Source organism: Schistocerca americana, chromosome X (assembly GCF_021461395.2).
Source record: "Schistocerca americana isolate TAMUIC-IGC-003095 chromosome X, iqSchAmer2.1, whole genome shotgun sequence".
Taxonomy (NCBI): Eukaryota; Metazoa; Arthropoda; class Insecta; order Orthoptera; family Acrididae; genus Schistocerca; species Schistocerca americana.
In genome coordinates, this window is record NC_060130.1 from 269,718,102 (window position 1) to 269,742,651 (window position 24,550).

At 35.8% G+C, this 24,550-nt stretch overlaps 2 protein-coding genes across 9 annotated transcripts in view; one reads left to right on the forward strand and one right to left on the reverse strand.

Moving 5' to 3' along the window:
* Positions 1–9,004, forward strand: part of LOC124556763 (protein ROP) — a 148,880-nt gene extending 139,876 nt beyond the window's left edge. Inside the window, exon 13 of one of the 3 annotated variants that reach the window (XR_006968685.1) lies at positions 67–84. The gene's annotated coding sequence lies outside the window, so the exon portion shown is untranslated. Of the gene's footprint in view, positions 1–66; positions 86–8,985 lie in introns of those variants that run through there. The other 2 variants (XM_047130771.1, XM_047130772.1) reach the window with 2 other exon arrangements.
* A 705-nt stretch (positions 9,005–9,709) lies between these two features.
* Positions 9,710–24,550, reverse strand: part of LOC124556761 (nuclear factor 1 X-type) — a 587,449-nt gene continuing 572,608 nt past the window's right edge. For all 6 annotated transcript variants that reach the window (XM_047130767.1, XM_047130763.1, XM_047130765.1 and 3 more), the window contains 2 exons: positions 20,392–20,629; positions 9,710–13,795 (listed from right to left, as the gene is read on the reverse strand). In XM_047130767.1, the coding sequence (XP_046986723.1) occupies positions 13,623–13,795; positions 20,392–20,629 (411 nt within the window). In that variant the 3' untranslated portion in view covers positions 9,710–13,622. The remainder of the gene's footprint in view (positions 13,796–20,391; positions 20,630–24,550) is intronic.

Genomic DNA, 24,550 nt, shown 5'->3' on the forward strand with positions numbered 1-24,550 from the left:
TTTCTTTATTTACCACTTTCAATCTGATTTGGCTTAGCTTCATATTTGTATGCTTTCTATTTACAGAATGTACAAGTACACACTATTTATCACTTGATGTGGTGGATAAAAACGTAATGGAACAGGAAAATATTCATAACAATTGTAAGGACAGATCAACAAGTGATTTTACTATAAACCATAAATGGCACATCATGAAATGTCAATGTCAGATTGCAAATGTTTTTAATGAGTACTTTTCTTCTGCTGGAAAATCTGTCAATGACCATTTTAAGAATCTTCAGCATAGATATAGGGGCATTCCAATCAAACAAACCATATACTTGGCCCCAGCCAATAACAGGGAAGTGAAAAACATAGTAATGTCATTAAAAAATACAAAATCAGCAGGCTATGATGGATTGTCTATCAGTACACTGAAAAGATGCATAGACAACATATCTGATGCCATGGCCACAGCAATAAACAATGTAATTGCATCAGGTTGTTTCCCAGATAGTCTAAAGACAGCACAAGTAACCCCGACTCACAAGAAAGGTGATAAATCTAAAATTGAAAACTACACCCCATCTCAATCTTACCTGCATTTTCTAAGGTAGTTGAGAAAGTTATTTATACTAGACTAATGACATTCCTGAGTCAACACAATTTAATATTTGAAAATCAGAATGGCTTTATGAAAAACAAGTCAACATCAGTAGCAGCAACACAATTAATAGACAAAATAATAATGGCCATAGAGAACAAGGAGTATGTAACTGGACTGTTCCTTGATCTAGAAAAAGCTTTTGATTGCGTCAACATCACCATATTACTTGACAAGCTGTGGAACCTGGGTATCAGAGGAACTGGCTATGAGCTAATAAAATTGTATATGAGCAATAGAAAACAATTTGTCTTGCTTAAAACAAACAGTGGGTCTTACAAATCTAAAATTACTGATATCAAATATGGAGTGCCCCAAGGTTCTGTCTTGGAACCCCTTCTTTTCTTGATTTATGTTAATGATATACAGTATTGTTCTCTTAACTGTATAAAAATATTGTATGCAGATGACACATCAATTGTGTGTAAACACAAAGACTATGAGAGTCTGGAGGTACAGTGCAACAGTGTAACTAATGAAATAGTCAAGTATTTTAATGAAAGCCATCTAAATGTAAGTGCTTCAAAGACTGCAATGATGGAATTTAACACAAGGAAAGAAATAGAATTTGACATGAAATTATCTGTAGGAAATGACATTGTAAAAAAGGAAAAATGGACAAAGTTCTTGGGAATTACAATCCAGGACAGCCTCAAATGGGACATGCATATTGATTCCTTAGCATGTAAGCTGTCGAAGAACGTGTTTGCTGTAACTATGATTAGCAAATATTGTAAGGGCATGTGTGTACTAAAAACTGCTTATCATGCCCTATTCTCATCAAACTTAAACTATGCTGTAGAAATATAGGGTGCAACAACTCAAGCCAACCTAAGTACATTATTAATACTACAGAAAAAAGTTATCAGAATTATTTGTGGTGCCAAACCTCGAGAATCATGTCGGAATCTGTTCCCAAAATTAGGTGTGCTTACCATTATAGGTGTATAAATATTGAAAGTTATATTGCTTGTGAAAACAATAAATCCAAATTTCAACTGTGACCTGCACCAGTATGATACAAGGCAAAAGTTCAGATACCATGTAAATAGCCACAGAACAGCTTTATATGAAAAAAATGCACTTCATGCTGGGCTGAAGCTAGCCAGTGCCCTACCAAAAAGTCTCACAGCCTTTCCTACTAACAAATTAAAAGATCAGCTAAAAAGAATTCTAATTGAAAACCCTTTTTATTCCCTAGACAAGTATTATATCCGTATGAAAAGTGCTTCATAAGTATGTCAAGCTCATAGTTTTAAGTAACCTACAACTAATATAATGTTGATAAAAACAGTATTTGTAATATCGTGATTGTATACTACCAAATGTAAAATCCATCAAAATGTAAAATTTATTAATACAAACAAATCTTTAGTTTGTAATTTATAAACTGACGTATTCAGAAGAATAAGCTGTATAATGTCCTGAAACTGTATTATTTCTAGGGATTGTAATTGATTATTCGATGTTGAATAAATATTATTATTAATATTTTGTGTGTAGTTAAATGAAACCTTTGTTGATGACACAGAAAAAATCAGTGCAACTTACATTGTGTTTTGTAGTAATTATACTGAGTCTCCCAAAAATCAGTTTTTACTTCATTCATCTCCCTGTTCTCAATTCTTAATTTTGCCTTGCCCAGACTATGAACCTTCAGTCTTTTGACACTATTCCAAACCAGTCATACATCTAAACTGATGTGGCAGTAGTTCATTTTAAAGAGAAATTTTGCCAATAATTACTAATTGTTATGTAAATTACAGTTGTGAACATTTCTGTTTGTTCCTTTTGGAGCACCCTAATGAAATAAACAATGTTAAGGCATAAGGTATAACAAATTTTGTAATCATACTGCTACCTAAACTACGGATCGAAACACTCTTGAATCTCAGTTTAATTTTAGTATAAAACATTCATGTTGGTGGAAGTACAGGACGTACAACCAAATTTTAATAAATAAAATAGTGTAAATGCCATTATTTTGTTAGCATATTCTGAAACCACGACCATCAGAATGAAAAATACATTTCATGAAATACACTTCTGGTCATTAAAACTACAACATCAGGAAGGAATGCAGATAACAAAATGTTACTAATTGTACATATAGAAAATAGAGTAGGAAGATAATTTACACAATTACATTTGTTGAAGATTTTAGGAGATAGGTGGTGCAGCATTTAGTAGAGAGAGCTGTCTCCTCTGGCAGCAACAGTGGCTCAAACCCAGCTGGGCACTGAGTCAACCTGAGCTTGGATGACAAATATAGGCGCATCATAATTACCTGCCAGAGTTCATCAATCACAGTTGATGGCAAGTGGTGGAATGCCAATCTTTTGACAACCCAAAAGCAGATGTTTTCATTGGGTGAGAGATATGGAGATCATATTGGCCAGTGTAACATTTGACCATCATCTGTACTGTGGTAGGTCAGGACAATGAAGGTAATGTGCAGTCGTTTGTTATCTTGTTGAAAGATATCAGCATTGATATCCTGAAGGAAGGGTACAGTCATCCACCTTAACACATGAGAAATCTAACAACTGCCATCCAAATTGCTGTGTAGGCGACCCAGAAGTGATTGTGTTGTGTACTCAATAGAACCCTATATGATCATACTATGTGATGGGCCCATATAATGATGATAAATGCAATTTGGTAATGTTCATTCTCTTTGCAGCCTCCACATATGGATATGACCATTGTGATAATGGACACGGAACCAGGACTCATCTGATGACAATGGGCCACTCCTGATTCTGTTGTTGTTGTCTGACCCACTGCTGTCAGCCACCTCCCACTGCTATGAGTTGAGGGAATGTGCAACAATGATCACTGTCCTAATGGTCTGTGGTTGTCTGGATGGATTTTGTTTTGCTGCAAAACATCACTATTTCCTGACTCAGAGTATTTAATTTGGCTGTGTAATTCTGCACAGATGAGTGAACAATACATCTGTCCTCTCAGATGCTGGCTGCATAGGGCTGTTAAAATATAGTGATGGTGATGACGTTGAATGTGGTCTTCCTCAACCAACTGATTCAGTATTTGCACAACAGTCATGGGCTCCTGACTGATCTGAGCTGCAATAGTGCAGAATGACAAACTGTCATCTCAGTAGGTTACAGTCCTGTTGCTTTCAAATTTTGACATGTGCTGGTAGGTGTCCCTTTCTCTTACAACAGGTATAACTTTATCTTCTCATGAACAGCCAACATTACTATGTAATTTCCAATTAAGAAACCCACTCCGTAATCTTTTATTAGATACAGAATGTAGATGGGTTTAATCCTAGATACTTCGTGTGACCCTGCTGAAATGCTAATTGTTTCCATATCCAATCATGTAGTACACTTCATGCCACTTTGACTTTAGTTGGATATTGCATTCACAGTGTGAAATTTTGATGTCCAGCAGTGTAGACATGCAACACTTGGAAGAGACGTGAATGTTTGAAAAATGGCTTTAGAAATTTTCGTAACCAATAACTAAGAGTCTATTAATTATTTGGATGTGTATCAAATTGTCTGGTATTTTATAAGTTATAACATACTTTGGTAGGACATGTTTTGAGGCATCAAGGGACCACAAATTTAGCATTGGAGGGCAGCCTGGAGGGTAAAAATCGTAGAGGGAGACCAAGAGATCAATACACTAAGCAGATTCAGAAGGATGTAGGTTGCATTTGGTACTGGGAGCTGAAGAAGCTTGCACAGGATAGAGTAGCATGGAGAGCTGCATCAAACCACTCTCAGGACTGAAGACCATAACAACAACAACAACAACAACAACATACATTATGAGTCATCAAATTTGCCTGCCAAAGGAGGTCTCAGAAATTCAAAGATTTGTCAATATATTCACAGCCACACATTTTAGTCCATATGTAAGTGTAACATAAATGGCCAGGAAATATAAATAGGGATTGTTGGGAGAAAGAAACTGTTCTTTTTATGAAATAGACTTGGATAAATTCAAGAGCCAGTACTTTAGATGGGCTATGAAACATTACTCTTACTGTAATGTATTTTGCATAAAAGTCATCAAGGTGACAGAGGGGAGATTAGGGTTTGTATGGAAGCATGCAGAAAAAAAATAAAAATGAGGAAGGTAGCCACACACACAGGAAGGTGATGAAAGGGTACAGATAACAACAGAGAGACACCAGCAGCTTTCTAAGTGTTGCTCTTTTTCCAGTTTAAGAATGCAGTTTTGCTCACACAACAACACAAACACTAAAATGCACCTACCTTAATCTGTGACAACAGTGTTTATAAGTGGTTGCTTATTCTGATGGGAATGGAGGGAGAGGAAAGGCATCTGGAAACTTGGGGGTGGTATGGTGTTTGGCTATCTCCTGTTCCCCACTGCAGATGCAGTGTCAAACTGCATGAGGGCTGAAAGGGGTGGGGGGTCTTTCCAGTTTGGCCAAGGTGATGACTGTCAAAATGGAGTCTGTGTTTGGTGAACTTGCTCCCTTCTAGAATTTGGGGTACAGAATTGCAATACAAGCTTTTCATTGGAAATTATGCCATTTCTTCGACGAGGTGGTGGTTTGGATATTGTCATGCATTCAATGCAGATATGATTATTTGCAGAACATTTCCAAAATGCAGACCCCAAACTAATCTCTGTCTGCCCTGATAAGGACCACAGCAAGTCAATCAAAATGTTGACAATTTGATTGCTTTAGTGTTTTACAATGACACAGCCTAATACCAAAAATTATTTTTTTAAATACTCTGTCCCTTCCTTGTACAGTTCTTATTGAGCTCCAGATAGGGATCATTCCAACACTTGGTGCTCAAATTCCTGTGCCTGTTCTCACCATAAGATAAACATGGTGACAGTACAGCTGCCCAATATCCTTCCCCAGTTCCCACAAAGTCACTCCCTCTTTCTGTCCACATCATTATTGCTACAGGAATTTACCATCTATCTCTGGTCCAAGAAGACATGTCATGGCTAGCTTAATCCACATTTAGAATTATTTTAGAAGACTCTGCAGAATATAGTATTGCTGTACTATCTGTACCTCATCCATGGACCATAATACATCAATTTGAAAAAATATATATATATATATCTTGCATTAGAAGAGAGGAAAAGTGTGAAAAAAACAAAGTCATAAAGATCTTAAAAGACATAGGATGTTCTCAAACTCCATGGGGTGCAACACAGCACAATATGCACTCACAGAATTACACATTCAGCATTACAGCTGGCATGACTGCATACATGGGGGAGGGGGGCGCTCAATAAGACTCATCTTGGTTCGATCACAGACTGTCAAGTGTAACTGGTGTTGGGCAATTTTTGATTGTTTTGAGTTTTCCCCATTCATCTTGCTGAATTCTGGCCTGAGTTACACTTTATCCATATAACTTTAAAAAATGCAGCTTTCACAACAAATTTTATTAATTCGTAATTATGCCAGTCAATTTTACAAGAAACAGAAGGTGTGAAGATAATGCAGTGAAATCCATTAACATGGAAATTAAGTTTTGTATGCAAACAGTAGTCACTTAAACTGAACAGTCCTTTTTTAAGTTCTATTTCCTGTTCGGATTTTGCTGGTTTCTGTTAGTAATCAACAGGAGTTTCTCAAGTTTTCTGTTATAAAAAAAAACTGCAATTTTAGAAACTTGCCCCCTCTTGCATAAAGTTCTACAGATGGCCATGGTCTGAACGACATAGATGTATCCTTCCTGTCTATACTCAGCACCTCAAATCCCTTGTCTGGTTTAGATCCATTGACAACTACTATATGATCTGGGCCAACAGCACAGATATCATTTTCTCTTTTCTCCAGAAGCACAACATTCTATATATATCTTTTTCATCCCCTTTTCTTTAAGTTTTATGACTGTCATCAGTGTTACTACTGTCTCTGAGAGCTACCTGTCTTTCCATCTATCATCCTTCCCATTGCCCCATACATTTTATTACTCACAAACAGTCAGTATCACCATATCTGTGAGTTGAAGTATTTTGGTGCATACATTATTGCTTGTGCATAGTTTCATACTTAAACTGTAAATATAACGATAGCATGAAAGCTAGTGATTTTTAAGTACTGTTGCTTTTATCCATATATTCTCTGCCAATCAGCTTCAGTTGATGTTTGCCTTTCCTCATTTTTGTTTCCTATTTCCACCTTGGAAGTTCCATTCTAAAGCATGATTTTATCATTCTATTTCTAAGTGGAACAGGAGAAGTGGTCAACATGTAATGGTACTGGCCAACCTCCATAATATATTTAATTATTTCTTTTGAAATTTATTTGCAGACACAGACATGTTGAGTTCCATTCATATCATTGTTGGTAGTCAAATGAGATACCATAGCACAACACTAAAAAGCATAATAATTTTTATTATTAATTAATGGCAAAGGGTGTATCTACACTGCACATTCACATTTGTGTAAAACCAGTAACATTGCAGTAAAACTGCATTGACAATGACTAAATTAAGTACTTATTACCACAAACATGATAATGAAACTGTTAACTGAAATTGCAGTTGAAAATTAAATCCTATATTTGCATTAATAATCCACCCCATCGAATAATCCGTGTCATCGAATAATCCGCAAACACTAATTTTAAAAAAACAAAATATTGGCTTTAATTAGTGTTTTATTTACAAAAAACTTTGAACTCATGGTTTCCATCCATTGTGTGTATCGCTGTTTAAATGCAGCTTTGAATGGCCAATTTATACACACCTCTAGTGGTTGCAGGATGGATTTTAGGCCCCTAAGGATAATGAACATGTCAATTTTCCTATTTTGTAACTTGTCTCACACTTCCTGACTTGTATGTCCATGGAAGCTGTCCAAGACCAACATGTCACATAAATTTAGTAACACAACAGGCTGATGTTGCCAAACATGTGTCATCCAGTCAACCACGAGGATATTGTCCATCCATGCTTTCAGATTCACTCTTACCACTATGACCTTCACTGATATTTTTGCAATAGTTTTCATTTTAAGTATCATGACAGGTGGTAGTTTTCATCCACCACCAGTTACACACAACTTTAGTATACACCTTTGCTTCTCATTGCTGTCAGTCCATATCATGATGCTGGATTTCCATTTCCTGTCTACGGTGTTGTCAAATGGCATCTCAAAATAGGCTGGCATTTGATCCACATTACCAGTCTGAGATAATAAATAGGAATGTTTGTGGCACAGAATTACCACATAGTGATGAAAATTCACTATTTTTCCTCATAATTGCCTGGAAGCAATAGAGCAATAGTTTTCCTCCAGAAGCCTAATCCATTTCAATTGTAAAGTCTTGATAGCGAGCCCCAGTTAGCTTTCAAGCTGGTGATGTCTAATTCTATGGCTAAGGCCAATGCTTTGAGTTGGACACATTTCACTAATCACTGCACACCCCTATTCTCACTTCTCATCTGCATAATCACAGAGACTTTTTTCGAGGTCAGATACTTCGATTTTTGGTCATGTAATGATGATGATGATTACTGTTCATTTCTTGAAGCCATGGTTTTTTTTTTTTTTTTTTTTTTTTTTTTTTTTTTTTTTTTTGCCTATTGTGAATACAACCCTCACTCACATCGTACTTTCTTTCCACTGAGCAGTTTCCAATTTTCTCTGCTTCTTTAAGAATTTTAAATTTTTTTAAAACTGTGTACAATCAATAACAAGAACTGGTAGCCATAACTGACACATAGTTAACGTTTCTTCACATCTAATGAGCTACTGGTCCATCACAGACTGAGGCCACAACAACACTACAGGATCTGTTGATGTAATTAATCTGAACCCCCCAGTTTTTTGTCCTTGAATTTGGGGAAAAAAATTTCATGGATTATTCACGTATATGTGGCACTAGTTAATCTAATATATGTAATGAAAAAGTTCTTGAAACCTTAACTTATATTTGGTGACTGTTTTGGAAAGACAATAAATAACTTTTTCTTGTGGTATATGATACTCATTGTCTCAGTTTCTTACAAATTTAAACATAATCATCACAATAATTAGAAAATAATAGCTGATCCACAATACTAATGCTTTTTGACTCTCTTTATCACCATGACAAATCCAGTGAAATTTTCATATGGAAAGTTGCTGTAGTTTTATTTTTTTTATACAGTACTAAGAAAATGAGACCTGTTTAAATTGTAATGTGTCTTATGTTTGTGGTTTGGAAGCTATTACAAAGATAAAAATAGATATCTGCATATTCGTAAATGCACGTGGATCTGTGTATGAATGCATATATGTTCAAACAAAAAAAATTTTTAGTACATATTTATCCTATGATGAAGTGAAAAATACATGTGTTGTTTACACAGGGATTAGCAGCACCCCTTATCCCTTTGGCCACAGAAACACAGATAAACACCTGAGATGAAAAACAAGGTCTGCAAGTCAAATGGATCATGGTATATGTCACCAAATTCCTCTAAATAGTGTACTCCACAAATAAAATTCTACAGGAGTCTGTTTTGAAGTTTTAAGTGACTTCATTTCTGTTGCCGCAATGTGTGTGTAAGAATTTTTGGTTAGCTAGTTTTCATTGCCATCTTATCACTGTAAATATTTTTAACAGTAATTAGCACAAATACAGAAATTTATCTGTGATAATACTGATCTTTTTATATAATAGAAGTCATTCTGTATAATCTTTTATCATATGGTATTTGATGAGTTTATATTGACTGAAAAGTTTAATTACTTGTTATAACAGAAAACGTCCTTTTTAGTACTCTCTCTGCAGATAAAGTTTATAGGGCTATCAAAAGTCATAAGACTAGAAAACAATCTTGAACCACTGGTAGAAGTGAACTAAATTTAATGGTGCACATTCTGAAATTTTAAAGTATGTAATAAAAATTTTATTATCAGTCCTGAAATGACAACATTGTAGTGACACAATGTAATTCACCCTATCTTCTTGGTACAGCAATCCTGAAATATGAATTAATACTTACAGTGGATATCCGACTTTGGAATTGTAAGTCAAATAGGTAATATTTTGTATAAATGAAATGTAAAAGGTCTTATGAAAACAGAAGCTGTTGCTTCAACAAACAACAGGTAATTACAAACTTTTATTTGATATTGCAACTGGATTACCTGTCACCTGATGGATCAGTTTTTAATGTGGTGAAAAAATGGTACAAGTTAGAACTACTGAACTAATAAACAATGCAATATATTTCAAGCAATTTTCAATTCAAAAGTGAATATTTTAATAGTTACCATGTGAAATGTTGGAATACAGGAAGACTATACTTAACTGCCTATTAATATATCATTATTTCAAAATTCTCTTGAAAAACGGGCTATGTGACTTTTTGTATTTATTAAGCTGCAGTTCATATCAGTTGCAGCACAAACACAGCCAAAATGTGGCAAAATGATATTCTATAAAAATAAGCAGCTCACTGGTGGTGCCTGTTCCTGCATTTTTTGTAATAAAACTATACCAAATTCATTTCACAGTCCCATGAAAAGGAAATACTGAAGATATTATCTATGAATTTTAACATTATGAGCAAACTTAACTATAATCCAGAGGTTTTAGAAGATTTTATTTTCTATATATTCACATGTCCGAGTTCAATGTCTGAAATTATATACAGAAGCTTGAGTTCTGAGACACATTATTGCTGAAGTTTAGACTCTACTGTGCATGCAGTTTCTATCATGGTGACAGAAATGCTTTTAATTCTTATCTTATCGCATAGGAGACTATCCTGATTCAATCAACTTTTACATTTTGTGTCAGTAGCTTGAAATGGAAATACTTTGCAGATTCTTGGCACTTTTATTGGTTATCGTAATGCTCACAGTCTCACCTTTTTGAGTCCCCTATACTTACGCAATTTTGTTATTTGACGCAGATTCACAAGTATTATTAGAAACATGATAGACACATTAAACAGCTTCTGCCAATATGTTTTGTGCTAAAATGGATGATTATGTGTATGAATTAAATTAAATGTAATGATTAAATATGAAAACAAAAGTTCTATATTTTACAGTGACTACTATGATACAATCTTCTGGATTATAGTAAAGCTTGTACACAGTCTGTCATGAACGTGCTGGTTTAGCACATTTACAAACAGTAATACATTGAGCCTTGTTACTGTACTTACAAAACAAGAAGTGACTGAATGACTAACTTGCAATATCATCAACAACTGGTATATGTAACAATATATAACAAATTGCTATTTATCAAAAGTTTTTTCTTTCAAATCCACTACTCTACTAACTGGAGATTTGTCTCTTCTACAATTTGTTTTCTTCACTAACTTTTGGCTAGTCAAGTTTGTACCACACTGCAACAAGCTCTACTTATGAATCTGCTAACAAATTGTTTCACAACTGATTCCTCTTTGGTTATGTAAGAACTGACTGGTAAAAGACCAGTACACCAGTATTTGACATGTGCATGGTAATCAGAGGCCCAAAATATGTTCATTTTTCTAATCTAATCCCATCTACAAGGATTCAATACCGTTTCTCAAACTAGGATAACATACAATTGGCTGGCAGACAATGTCTTAGTATATGTCACATATTTTTTGGGCTCATACATCCCTTAAAGCTGAAGATGCCAAATATTAATTTGTATCAAACACTATTATTCTCTACAGATCATAGCTATTAATAAATGTTTTAATTGATTTCCCACAAAAGTTGGGTCCCACAAGGCAAACACACAACAATCTTACAACTTTTGTAGGGGCATACAGTTTAACTGCAGTCACCATCATGGACAAAAAATGATGATGTAGTTCCTTGTTGCAGCACATAGTGAACTCAGCTATTTTAGCATTCATGCTTTGTCTCCTATTCTGTAGTCTTCCATTAGCAGAGAGAGACATGCTCTTTCTCTTTCTCTCTCTCTTTCCTTCCTCTCCTCTCTCCTTTATTCTTTTTGTAAATGGACTGTTTGAGCATAATACAGTAAACACAACATATTCATTTTCAAGTGGCTACACAAAATTAACTAACTATATGAAATAAATAATATTTTGGAACATGTCCTTGCCTGAAGTAAAATAAATGTACAGTAAAAAAATCTTGAGCCTTCAGAGGTTACTCCAGTCTTTATACAAATCAGTGCTGCAGTACTTGTAACTTTTCTTCTAACATCAATTAAAATTTGCACAATATTTTGTTATCCAATCAACAGAAGCTAAAACAGCTGAGTAACACACCACATTTGCTACATATTACAGGACATTTAGTCATTCATATTGCTATATTTGCAGGATTCAGTATGTATATGAGCTAGAATTAGGTATGCCTCAGTGATAAAGGTGTTATTTCAGCTGCACATACAAATGATGGAATTTCTGATACTGGCAAGATAAACAAATGTGTATTTTAGAAACTTCATACCTTCTGAATGTCCACTAGCACCGTCTTGTTAGTATACTTCATGTTATATAGACAGTAACAAACATATCTAATCTACGGTTCTATCTAATTATTTGCTTTTAAGGCAAGGCTACGACTTATTGCATCACAGATTTGTAAAATATTATCTGCAAGCCATTCTTCTTAACTGCAAATCTTTTCTTCATTGTTTGACAATTCAAAGCCAATTACACTTTGTACCTCAGAATAAAGTAATATTTTATCACTGAGATCTCTACAGAGGCCCATTGTCCTTGTCTACAAAAAATAATTAATCAATGAAAAAGTGTGGCATATTAACACTCTAACAGATGCTTATTACAAAAACCCTCCCAAAGTTTTATATCACACTGCAGAAGACCTTCACATAAAAAAATAAGAAAAAAGAGCTTAATGGCCCTTTTGAATTTATTCATTGACTAGTACTCATAAATAAACGCTCCAGAAACATTGTATCAATACAACATTTGTCTGTGTGACAGATATCTCCTCCATTTGAAATAATGGATCACTGATGCCACTTCACTACTGAATATGTTCTAAAACATCATGTTGCTTGATTCTGTACTTACAAAAATAAAAACTTGTGAATATCAATCTCACTGAAACACAGACAGAATTAGAAACAAACAAAATACCTTAAACAAGCTGTTGGCGCAACAAGAGAATTAATAATATATATTAACAGTATATGAGTTGAGTATCTTTTTTCAGATGCCCTCATAAGTTAATAACCTAAGGTCAAAAGACATACAAAACTGCACTGCTTTTACTTAAAAAATAATCTGATATGTACAGTAAAATGTAACAAATTTTACAAACAGTGTTCATACTCAACATCAACCACCTTACATTTGTCAAAAAATTCTTATTGTTAACAACTACATAAATAAACAAATAGAAACACTGAAACTGTAATCAAACTGACTGTAAGCATAACAAAAATTTTTTCAAAATTTTTGACACCCAACAAACTATTTAAAACTGTGTTCTGTACAACAACAAAAACAAGCTACAAGATGTAAACATCATACTCACAATGTGCTTAAAAAAAGAAAATATTTAAAAGAAATCACATAGCAATGAGAACTCTAACACAACTCCATATCAGTCATCACATTTTTTTAAATATGGCTAAAGTCTTTGGTAGTTAGAAAACAATCTGTTTTCCCATGCAAGATGACTGGGAATTGTGACTGATAACACCACAAATAAAACAACTATTTACAACACATATTAAAGTGACAACATTATGGCACACATACTTTCTGGGCTGATTGTCTCAGCTTCCATTAGTTGTGCACTAGTTGATCAATATGAGAAAATCTACTTCTCATCCAACTCAAATCTTACAAATTAAGGGAAGAGTTATAAAAATGCATCTTCAAACACATCCAACTAAAGATTCTCATTTCACACAACGCTTGGAGATTACTGCCAAACCCTGCTGTTACCATTAAAAGGGGAAGTTTACAGCAGGTACCATTCAGGCCCAATGCTTAGCAAACACACATAATAAATTGAGCAAAATCTAATAGTGCTAATATACAGCTTAAGATGACTGTGGCTTGGTGGGTGTGGATGGGTTGGAGCTAGAATTTGGTGTCCTTGATGGGGGAGTACGAGCTCCACTGCTTGAACCATTAGATCCTGGATCTCCAGATGTAATTCCTTGAGTGGCATCTATTCCTTCACTGCTGTGAACCACAGTGTTGAAATATCGATCTGAAAAGAAAATGAAATATCAAAGCAATGTTATGGAACATAGCCAATGGAAATTTATCATGAAGTTTTTACTTATTTTTGTTTGGTCTGGAAGTGTAACGGTTAGTACACATTTTAAGTGGAGCACAGAGGCTTAGTAAATGAAATTTTGTCTTTATACACACAATGGTTTTTACACAAAAACATTTGGAACATAAATAGCATAGCATGAAATTAATGAAACACACCTTTATCATCTGACCACTCGTTGCAAAATGTAAATATCTCAGAACTCTAACATAATTTTCAAGTACTATAGAATCTGTCAGAGATTTATTTATTGACTTAAAAAAACACTGCCACTCTTAGATAAATAATGTTAATGCTATGAAGTACAAATGTGTAAGATAAAGTGAGTGGTTGTACTGGTAGAAAGAGAAAATCTGTTACTTTTTATTAGAAATTTAAGCATTGTACAATTATTTTATGGGTATTTTACAATGTAAATAGTCTATGGATGAATAAATCAAACAACACACTCAGTCATTGTGTTCCAGTATTGGATATTTGTAACACACTTAGTATTGCATTTTTTGAGTAGTGCAGTGCAATACTTTTCAAGCCATTATAACTGTTGATATTTCATTAGCAATATATTTGTACTTCTTAGACTGGAGAAAAATTCAGTACTAAATTGTCTGTATTTTTGTGCCTCAGGTCCAGATCGTGGGGGGAGGGCGGAGCCAGGGTATTTGCCCCAGGTGGCAATTTCAGGGGGCGCTAAATTCATATTCTTGAAGAAAACAACCTTGCTTCACAAAGCACCAAGCATCCAGGGCACGTTGGTTTATCAATTATTCATATTATTTTGAAACACATCCTTGTTGGTTTTCGAACATTTTTGAACACATTCTAAGTTGATTTCTGAATGAATCATAAGTTGATTTTTGAATGCGTGCATAGTGTATGGGACGTCTCAACTGGGGGAGTCCCCGTCATATCTAGAAATAGAAAAACCTTCCCGCAGACAAAAGGGGAAGGGGCTATATGAGCTGAGCCGAATAAACTCAAATGGGTTAATGCCAATCACTGTTTATTTATGTGGTTGACTGTGTGTGCGAATGATCAGCATTGGTATATTTGTTAGCGAAATCCTTAGATTCAGACTACCTGAGTGGAAATAAATGACTAACAAGAATAACAAGTGTGAAAGATTAATATGTAATCTTCCTGGTGTATCCAAGAAAATGAAATTTTGACAGAAAATTTTTTGCCAGATCATTACACTACTAAGGGCTAGTTGTACAGTACCCAGTTAGCAGCTGCTTAAGTTCTATTCTCAGGCTAGTGTGGAAAACGTGTTGTACAAACATGTAATAATGGCTAACCTGAGAATAAATGTGGCATAACTAAACTGGTGATTCTGGCAGGGTTAGTGTAGTTAACTTGAGACTAAGTTTTGACACTAGCAGGAATAGTTACAGAATTAGTGATGACAAGATTGTTTGTAAGAGCAAGGAAAGAGAAGCAACAGGGACATCACACAAATTATACGGAAGAATATGCTGATTTCAAATTTATATAAAAATTTCATACTACTGCTTTTTGATCTCATGCTTAAAGAACTGGATTATATGAATGAAATGTGAAACTATTTACTAACATAAAACATTTTGCTTGTAGCTTGTAGTAGGCCTATTAGGCATTTGATATTGGTATGTCAAAAATTAATTTCTATCTTGTTATTTATGTAAATGAGGTAGATAAAAAATGACCATTTGTCTTGCTTATTTGGCATGTGCTACAATTGCTGCTATATTAGAAATGTCTGTTTCATTTTATCTAGCACACAGTGACAAAACTGATGTAATCAAATAGAGAAACTTAAGTACTATTCATATTAACAGCTTTTTCTGTCTTAGAAAATGACATTTTGGTTTTTCAGGTAGCAAAATTTTTGACAAGCTTTGATGAGGTAATAGATTCTTTCGCAGAAAGGAAAGCATGCCATGTAAAGCCATAGCAAGATTAGAGATAAAAAAATGTGCTGTGTAATGTATTGCTTGCTCTTGTCTTTATTGATATTTAATTTTATGCCACACAAAAGATAATGGGCAACAAAGAGTGCAAATTTTCTGAAGAGTTCTTATTCTTCTGGTTACAAATAAGCCCACCCAGTATTAATAGTGAGTTTTTTTTTTTCTTTTTGAGAGAGGTAGGATGTCAAACTGGCGAAATAGGTGTAGGAGAGAAACCACAGCACATTTTAATTTCCACTGCCCTGAATATAGGTTTGATGGCTTCCATTACAAAATATACGAGGTGTGGCTAGAAAAAAACCGGACTAGTACTGGTGAAACAATAAAACGAATGCAATAAGGCTGAGAGTCGTGTGGCCTGTCACGTGACTCTCGCTCCGCCTACTGCTCGAGTTTCATCTGCCTCCTGCACTCAGTCTGCCCGTGGCGTCTCTTTTAAGTAGTTGACGTTTTGTCTGTGCATCGGAAAATGTTGAGTGTACAGAAAGAACAGCGTGTTAACATCAAATTTTGTTTCAAACTAGGAAAATCTGCAAGTGAAACGTTTGTAATGTTACAACAAGTGTACAGCGATGATTGTTTATTGCGCACACAAGTGTTTGAGTGGTTTAAACGATTTAAAGATGGCCGCGAAGACACCAGCGATGACACTCGCACTGGCAGACCATTGTCAGCAAAAACTGATGTAAACATTGAAAAAATCGGTAAACTTGTTCGACAAGATCGCCGTTTAACAATCAGAGCAGTGTCTGAGTTAACAGGAGTTGACAAGGAAAGTGTTAGGCAGATTCTTCATGAAAGTTTCAACATGAACAAAGTGTGTTCAAAAATGGTTCCAAAGTGTCTCACAATTGAACAGAAGGAACGCCGAAGAATGATTTGTTCTGACATCCTGGAAAACATTGAAAGCGATCCCACCTTCTTACAAAATGTTATTACTTGCGATGAATCGTGGTTTTTTACTTACGAAGACACCAGCGATGACACTCGCACTGGCAGACCATTGTCAGCAAAAACTGATGTAAACATTGAAAAAATCGGTAAACTTGTTCGACAAGATCGCCGTTTAACAATCAGAGCAGTGTCTGAGTTAACAGGAGTTGACAAGGAAAGTGTTAGGCAGATTCTTCATGAAAGTTTCAACATGAACAAAGTGTGTTCAAAAATGGTTCCAAAGTGTCTCACAATTGAACAGAAGGAACGCCGAAGAATGATTTGTTCTGACATCCTGGAAAACATTGAAAGCGATCCCACCTTCTTACAAAATGTTATTACTTGCGATGAATCGTGGTTTTTTACTTACGATCCCGAAACTAAACGCCAATCGATGCATTGGAAAACTCCTGGTTCTCCACGACAAAAAAAAGCACGAATGTCAAAATCGAAATTCAAGGCAATGATGATTGTTTTTTTTGACATCAAAGGGATTGTGCACATTGATTGGGTACCAGAGGGACAAACAGTGAATCAGCATTACTACATTAGCGTCCTGGCTACCCTACGTGAGCGAGTACGGAGAAAACGGAACGATTTGTGGAGAAAAAAGTCATGGATCCTTCACCAAGACAATGCCCCAGCTCACAGTGCGTTGTCAGTGAAGACGTTTTTGGCAAAACACAACATTCCCATCTTAGATCATCCACCCTACTCACCTGATTTGGCCCCCTGTGACTTTTTTCTTTTCCCTAAAGGCAAGTCAGCTTTGAAAGGAACTGGATTTGAGACTGTTGAAGCAGTAAAAGAAAAAGCGACGGAAGTAATGTATGGACTTACCGAAAATGATCTGCAGCATTGCTATGAACAGTGGAAAATTCGTATGGAGCGGTGTAGAGACCGAGGAGGAGAGTACATTGAAGGAGATAACATGAAATTGTAAATAATTGTAAATAAATGTTTTTTTCCAGCATCAGTCCGGTTTTTTTCTAGCCGCACCTCGTACACATTTGAATTCCACAGAGTGAAATACAGTGATGTGCAATAGAAGACTGCTGTGTGAAGAGGTGTGGTACTGCACTTCAGCATACTTAAGACCAAATAACGTCTCACATTTCCTTTTACATATATGTTTTATGTATCAAACTCTTCAGAATTATGTGCACTACAAAATGATCGTATTTTTGAAAAATCAGTTTTTTAAAAATTTTTGTATCCTATCTCAAACACTCAAAGAAGCAGGGGGGGGGGGGGGGTACTATCAATTTTTTGCCCCCAGCTCAGAAATATCATAGATCTGGGGCTGTGCTGCATATGATTGGATAGAACTTACATTGCACTTACTTGCATGATGGCATTTACTGTCCAGTTCTTTGCTTAGTTACATTCATATATGTTTCAGTTCTTGCTTGTCCCATTAAATTTAATAACAGATTGTAAAAAACCTTTATGGTTGGAAAACATAAACAATAATGAATAATAAAGAGATATATTCTTCTTATTGTTGTAAGTGACAGATAAAAAATATAATTCTGTGTTACCAAATGAATTAAAGGTACTCAAATGAAATGTGTGCATCAGTGGGAGCGAAACAGTGAAGATGGAGTGATGTGAAATGATATTGGTGCAAATTGTTCAGATATTTTGAAATTGAAATGAAATAAATCTGTTGTGAAAACTGAAAATTTGTGCCAGCCTGAAACTCAAAATCAGACTTCTTAGTTATTCAAAGCAGTCATCTTAACTACTGCACCTTCTGAGCACACATCCAGGCCTGAACTAAGCCTAACAATTAACCAGGAAACTTGGATTCCAGTTCCAACAAGTTTAAGTATTCAATTTTCACAACAAGTTTATTATATCACAAGTTCAGCATATGTGATCAGCTTGCACTGATATCAGTTCATGTCACTATATTTTTATTGTTTCATTCCCATTGATCCAGTCATTTCATTTCTTTGCATTTAATTAAATTTAGTATACACTGCCTGACAAAAATGTGAAACATCCAGAAATGGAGGAGGAAACAAAATCTAGCTCCATGAGTTGAGATGGTAAGTGATGTTAGTTCAGTAATTACAATAGTAAATCAAATTTACGAAGAGCATGGCAGAATGAGCCCACTCATTAGTATGAGGTTGCACCCTGTCTGGCTTAGATGCACGAACTGATTCAGTTGGTAAGGATGTCATAAAGGCATTGTTTCCTCTCCCAAGGCAAGCTGGCCCACAACTGTTGTAAATTGTTCTTGATATCCTGGATACTGGCACTGGGACAGAGTTGATATCCACACTGGACCTACACATGTTCCATTCTGAATGGATCTGGGGATCTTATTGGCTATGGGCATACCTCAACATAATGCAGGCAATCGACAGAGACATGTCAGGTGTCAACAAGTATTGTCTTTTTGCAAAAAGGCACCACAATACTGTCGCATGAGAGGTAACAAGAGCATTTTGGATGTCTGAGACATGCCATTGTGCTATCTGAATTTACTCAATCACTACCGGCTGTAACCTGAAATCATAATCTATGGTTTTCCACATCATGAAACAAGGAGTAACACCACTGTGACTCTCATAAACATTGGAACAATGGGACTTCTCCCAGGTCAGTGCCATACTTGTTGATGATGGTCACCCGAGGTAGTTCAGAATTGCAGTTCAACACAGCACAATGCCATTCTTCAGCAGTCCATTCTTCTCAGTCACAACATCACTTCATATGCAGCTATTTCTGTTGTGTTGCATGGTATGATAATTCCCTGCTCTAGCTGCTGCTGGTCTTTGACCAATGTTGCAGGATGATGGAGAATGTTTCAGGGAGTCCAGTACATGTTCTCAGATTTCAGATGCAGATGAAGAGGTTACGATGTGCTTGGTATACAATACAGTGATCCTCACTTGTGGTGGTTAGACATGGTTGACAGGAACCTTGACAACAAGTATGTCTGCCCTCACATTCCATGTAGTCCAATGTCACATCCACATGCCCCAAAATTCTTGATATTGCATGATTTGACCAACTGGTCAAATGGAGACTCGCAGTGATAACCATTCCAAACTCTGCAGGTGCTGATAATTATCTCACACAAGAATACAGCATCTCCATGTCCTTCACAGAGATCACTCAACATTTGATGCTGTTCTTGCTTCTTATATATCTTACCAGGCCTGGTAACAGCAATAAAATGAGCAAACTAATTCTCTTGTGGGATACCTACCTGTACCAAGGAATTGCAACTCTTAATCATTTATAGACCCACTGACAGTGTGTACATGTATGTAGTTAAATCGAGATCTGACCATGTCTTCTACACACTTGAATTTTTTTTTCGTCTTGCCCTGTATATACTTTGTGGTGGTGAAAGCCACAGGAATCCACTAACTATTTCTCCATTGGTACTATTTTCACATGCCTTGTGAGAGAATCTCTCAGAGTAGTAGTAGTAGTAGTAGTAGTAGTACTTGGAAATCGAAGGTGAAGACATCAGTTTCAATGAAAATTTGAGTCAAGCTTGGAGGCATGCTAGGATAGCCAAATGGTTAAGGCAACAACATACAATTATTTGTTGTGCAAATTTTCAGTTGTTACTTCAAGTTCATTAAAATGTAATTACTTTCTGAAAAATACTATACTTACCATCATCTATAAGTGTTCCCGAGTTAGACTCAGTGCTCTGGCCATTTCCAGATATCAGTGGTGTCATCATGTTGTACTCCTCCTCCAAACTGATGAAAGGAGTATTCCAGCGAGGTATTGGTGTAGATCTTGGTGTTGTACGGGGAGTTGTTACAGGGGAGCTGAACATACTCAAGTTTGTTGGACTTATAACTCCTGACATGGCACTAACTGGACTAATACTTGAATAGCTGAAAAGCTGAAAGGAACCAGAACCATAACACAAAATGTTATTTTGTCTAGTGCACTTAAAATTTTAAATTATACTTTAAAATTGCGATGACTCATTGTGCTGAAGTAATATACCAGAATATTATAGCAGTGAGAATAAACTCTAAAAACCTCCTAAATACATGCATACATGAACACACCACAAGAGGAGCGGAAAATTATTACATGAGACAATGAACTCTGAAACTGACAGTGGATGCTCCTGTTGAAGCAGGCAAAATGTTTTTCAACAAGGTTCCAAAATCAGTTAAGCAAGTAAAGAAATTAAATTCATTTAAAAATTATTTCAAAGTTTATCTTACAGAGAAATACATATACAGTACGAGTGAGTATTAAATGTCAAATTAAATATTAGCTGTTGTACTGTAACAGAAAATGTGTAATAACCTCATATGTACTCACAAAATGTAACCCCATTTTCTTTACTGTACATACATTGTATATACAGTATAAAATTGTATGATGCACCCTACACTCTCAGCTGAAAATTATAAGCTAGAGTCCAAGGGCAAAGAGTACATAAATAAATAAATATTAATATTCTAGGAACGTTTTTGACTGGTCTGAAATTACCACAGCTCCATCAATTATTTGTAATTAAGAACTCTAAGACAGCAGGGGTAAGTGTCACATTGAAAAATTCAGTAGCCTTATGCCTTGATTTCAAATGAGATGCACTGAACAGAAGTGTTCACATTCATTTAATTCATAAAGGGAACATACACTGATAAGCAAAAACATTATGATCACTGCCCACCATGATGTTGGATGCCACTTTTGGTAGCATTGAAGGCAATGGCATGGTAACAAAAGTGTGTAAGTGAAGTAAACATGGACGGGGGATCACCCTAATGAAGACATGGGCTGCAGATGGGGAAATTCATTGAGACATGCAACTTTGACAGAGGGCAGATTATTATTATGCACAGCCTGTGAACGAGTATCTCAAAAATGAAGAAGCTGCTTGAATGTTCACATACCACTGTTGTTAGCACCTATGGAAGGAGGTAGAAGGACAGTGAAACTACCACCAGGTGCTTAATGGATGGAAGACCATGACTTGTCACAGAACATGGGATTCAGAGGCTTGTCTGCTTTGTAAAGTAGAATGTATGTTGATCTGTGGCATTTCTGCTGAAAGAGCACAATGCTTGTGCATGCACAAGTGTTTTGGAGCACAACATTCATTGTACATTGTTGAACATTGAGCTCTGCAACAGCCCACCCCTAAATGTTTACATGCTGACCCAGTGACATTGTCAATTATGGTTGCAGTGGTCATGGGACCATTGGGATTTGACTGTCAATTAATGGAGACTTGTCAGCTCTTTGGGTGAAGCACATTTTTGCTACATTAGATCAATGGTTGTCTCTGTGAATGCTGTCATTGAGGTGAAAGGCAGCTCAAAATGTGCAGCATGTCACAGATGCAGGCTGATGGGAGTCGTATTATGCTATGGGAGACATTCTCCTGTGCTTGCATGGGACCTGTGGTAGTAACTGAAGACACGCTGATAGCTGCAAACCACCTGTATCCCTTCATGCTTGATGTCTTCCCTGATGGTAATGATGTCTTTCAGCAGTATAATTGTCCATGTCTTGGAGCCAGAACCATGCTACAGTGGTTTGAGGAGCACTATAGTGAACTCATGTTGATGCCTTGGTGACCAAATCTTCCTGATGTAAATCCTATGGAACCATCTGGGTCGCTATCAGGCACTATCACTGGATATACAAATCAGCAGCCCATTATTTATGCAAATTACATGATCTGTGTGTAGCATCTAATGCCACATACCTCCACAAACATACCAATGAATTGCCGGACCTGTGATTCACAGAATCAGTGGTGTATTTCATTCCAAAGATGGACAAACAAGCTATTAAGCAGGTAGTCATAATGTTTTCACTGGTCAGTGTATGCAATATGTAAATTTTGTCACTAATTTAATGACAGCAGCAGTGTACTTCTAGAAGATACAAACATCTCTTGTGACAAAAATATCTATTATTTTTTTGCATTGTGTATTTATAAATTTTTCAAGTGCTGTAAATAAACTTTTGATATAAGAAATACAACCATGATGACATGCATACTGTAATATGCAAATATAATGCTACTGACAATGGAAGAATAGTTCTGGAAATTGTTATGCTATATATATGTCCTCTTCCTTAGATATCCTAAAAGGAATATTCATTCTTGGATGGATCATATTTAATGTTGGGTATGAAAATTAATACAGCTCAATGTTCCTCATGTATACTGGTTTATTCTCATTAGAGAGAGGTTTCATCAAAATGAAGATGCTAAGTTTGGTCGATAGGGACCTTCTAGTTCAGTAGTGTACTCTGACTTATTACACACACTGCTGGGCATTAAAACACCATAAAGGAAAGTAAAGAACAAAATTTTACTTATAGATCATATGCAGTATAGTAGGAATAAATGATTAAATGTGTAGGTGATTTGGAGGTATACAAATTACAAAATTTAGAACAAAGAGCTGCCAACTCCGACAGTAATAGCAACTGTAATCTGACTGGGCACTGAGCTGAACTGACATTGGAAGACAGATAGGGGCCATCATTCCATTCTGTTTCAACTCTATGCCAGAGTTCATCACCCATAGTGGTTGGTGAGTGATGGCATGCCAATCTCTCGGCAACCCATGACCACATGTTCCCAATGAGTGAGAGATCTAGACAGTGGTTGGAAGGGCAACAGTCTGAAACAACCTGTATCATTGTAGGTCAGGACAGAGCACAGACTAACTGCAGCTGTGAGTTATCTTCTTGAAAGGTAACATCTTGGACACCTCAGTCCTAGGGTACAGTCACCATCCTTAACGTATGAGTTACGTATCATCTGCTGTCCAAATTATTGGCTATGCAAACCACAGGTGACTGTGTTGTGTACTTAGTGGCACCCCATACCATCACAGCTGATGCTGGGACAATATAATGATGACAAATGCAATCTGGCAATGTTTGTTCCCCTCAGTAATATCACATACAGATAAATAGATCTGCAGTAAATAAAGGTAAATGAAGAGTATACCATATTCATTACAGTTTATAAGGTGCTTTCAGTGAACGTTCTACACCATTTGTCCCATAAACCCTGTGCTCCTTATTTTTTGTTGTCTGTTTTGATCAGGTACTGTTATCTCCTAATACAGCTTCTTAATTCATGCTGACTCTTGCACCTGTCTCATGCTCTTTCTCTCTTTAAGATCCCTCAGATTCTTCAGCTTTCTATCACTTTGAACAAGTAGACAGTGACTGACATGCAAAAATCTGAATTCCCTTCTTCAACATATTCTGTATCAGTCCATCAACAATGGGCACAATGAAAAATAAATATAGCTGAAGAGAATGAAAATATGATTTTGAACAATTTTTTCACCAAGAAATTTCACTTGATGTTCTCTCAACAATTTTAAATGCTAATTCCACTTCAAAATATAAGGCAAATGCACAATGTAGGGTCAAATATTTCTGTTCTGCAACAAACAGAACATGGAACGTAATAGCACTAATTGTATCATACAGTATACAAGAGATTTTTCCCTGGAGATCAACAGATTGTTCAATAAACTATAGTTAAGAAAATAGCTAATATTACAGTGACGGGAACAGGACTTTTTGGGTCAATTGGAGGTTTGTCATCCAAACACAGGGGTAGTTCTTTTAAAAAAATGTTGTAGCAAACTCAATCAGAATAATTCATCCATTACAGAAAGCTGTAGTCATATGAATTTTAAATTCAGTGTTAAGAAATATCCCTACATAATAAAAAAAGGTTGCCATGTTTAAAAGTAATCATGAAATTCATAAGGATATAATGCATGGACTATTCTGATTGATACAAAAAGTAGCATTAAAT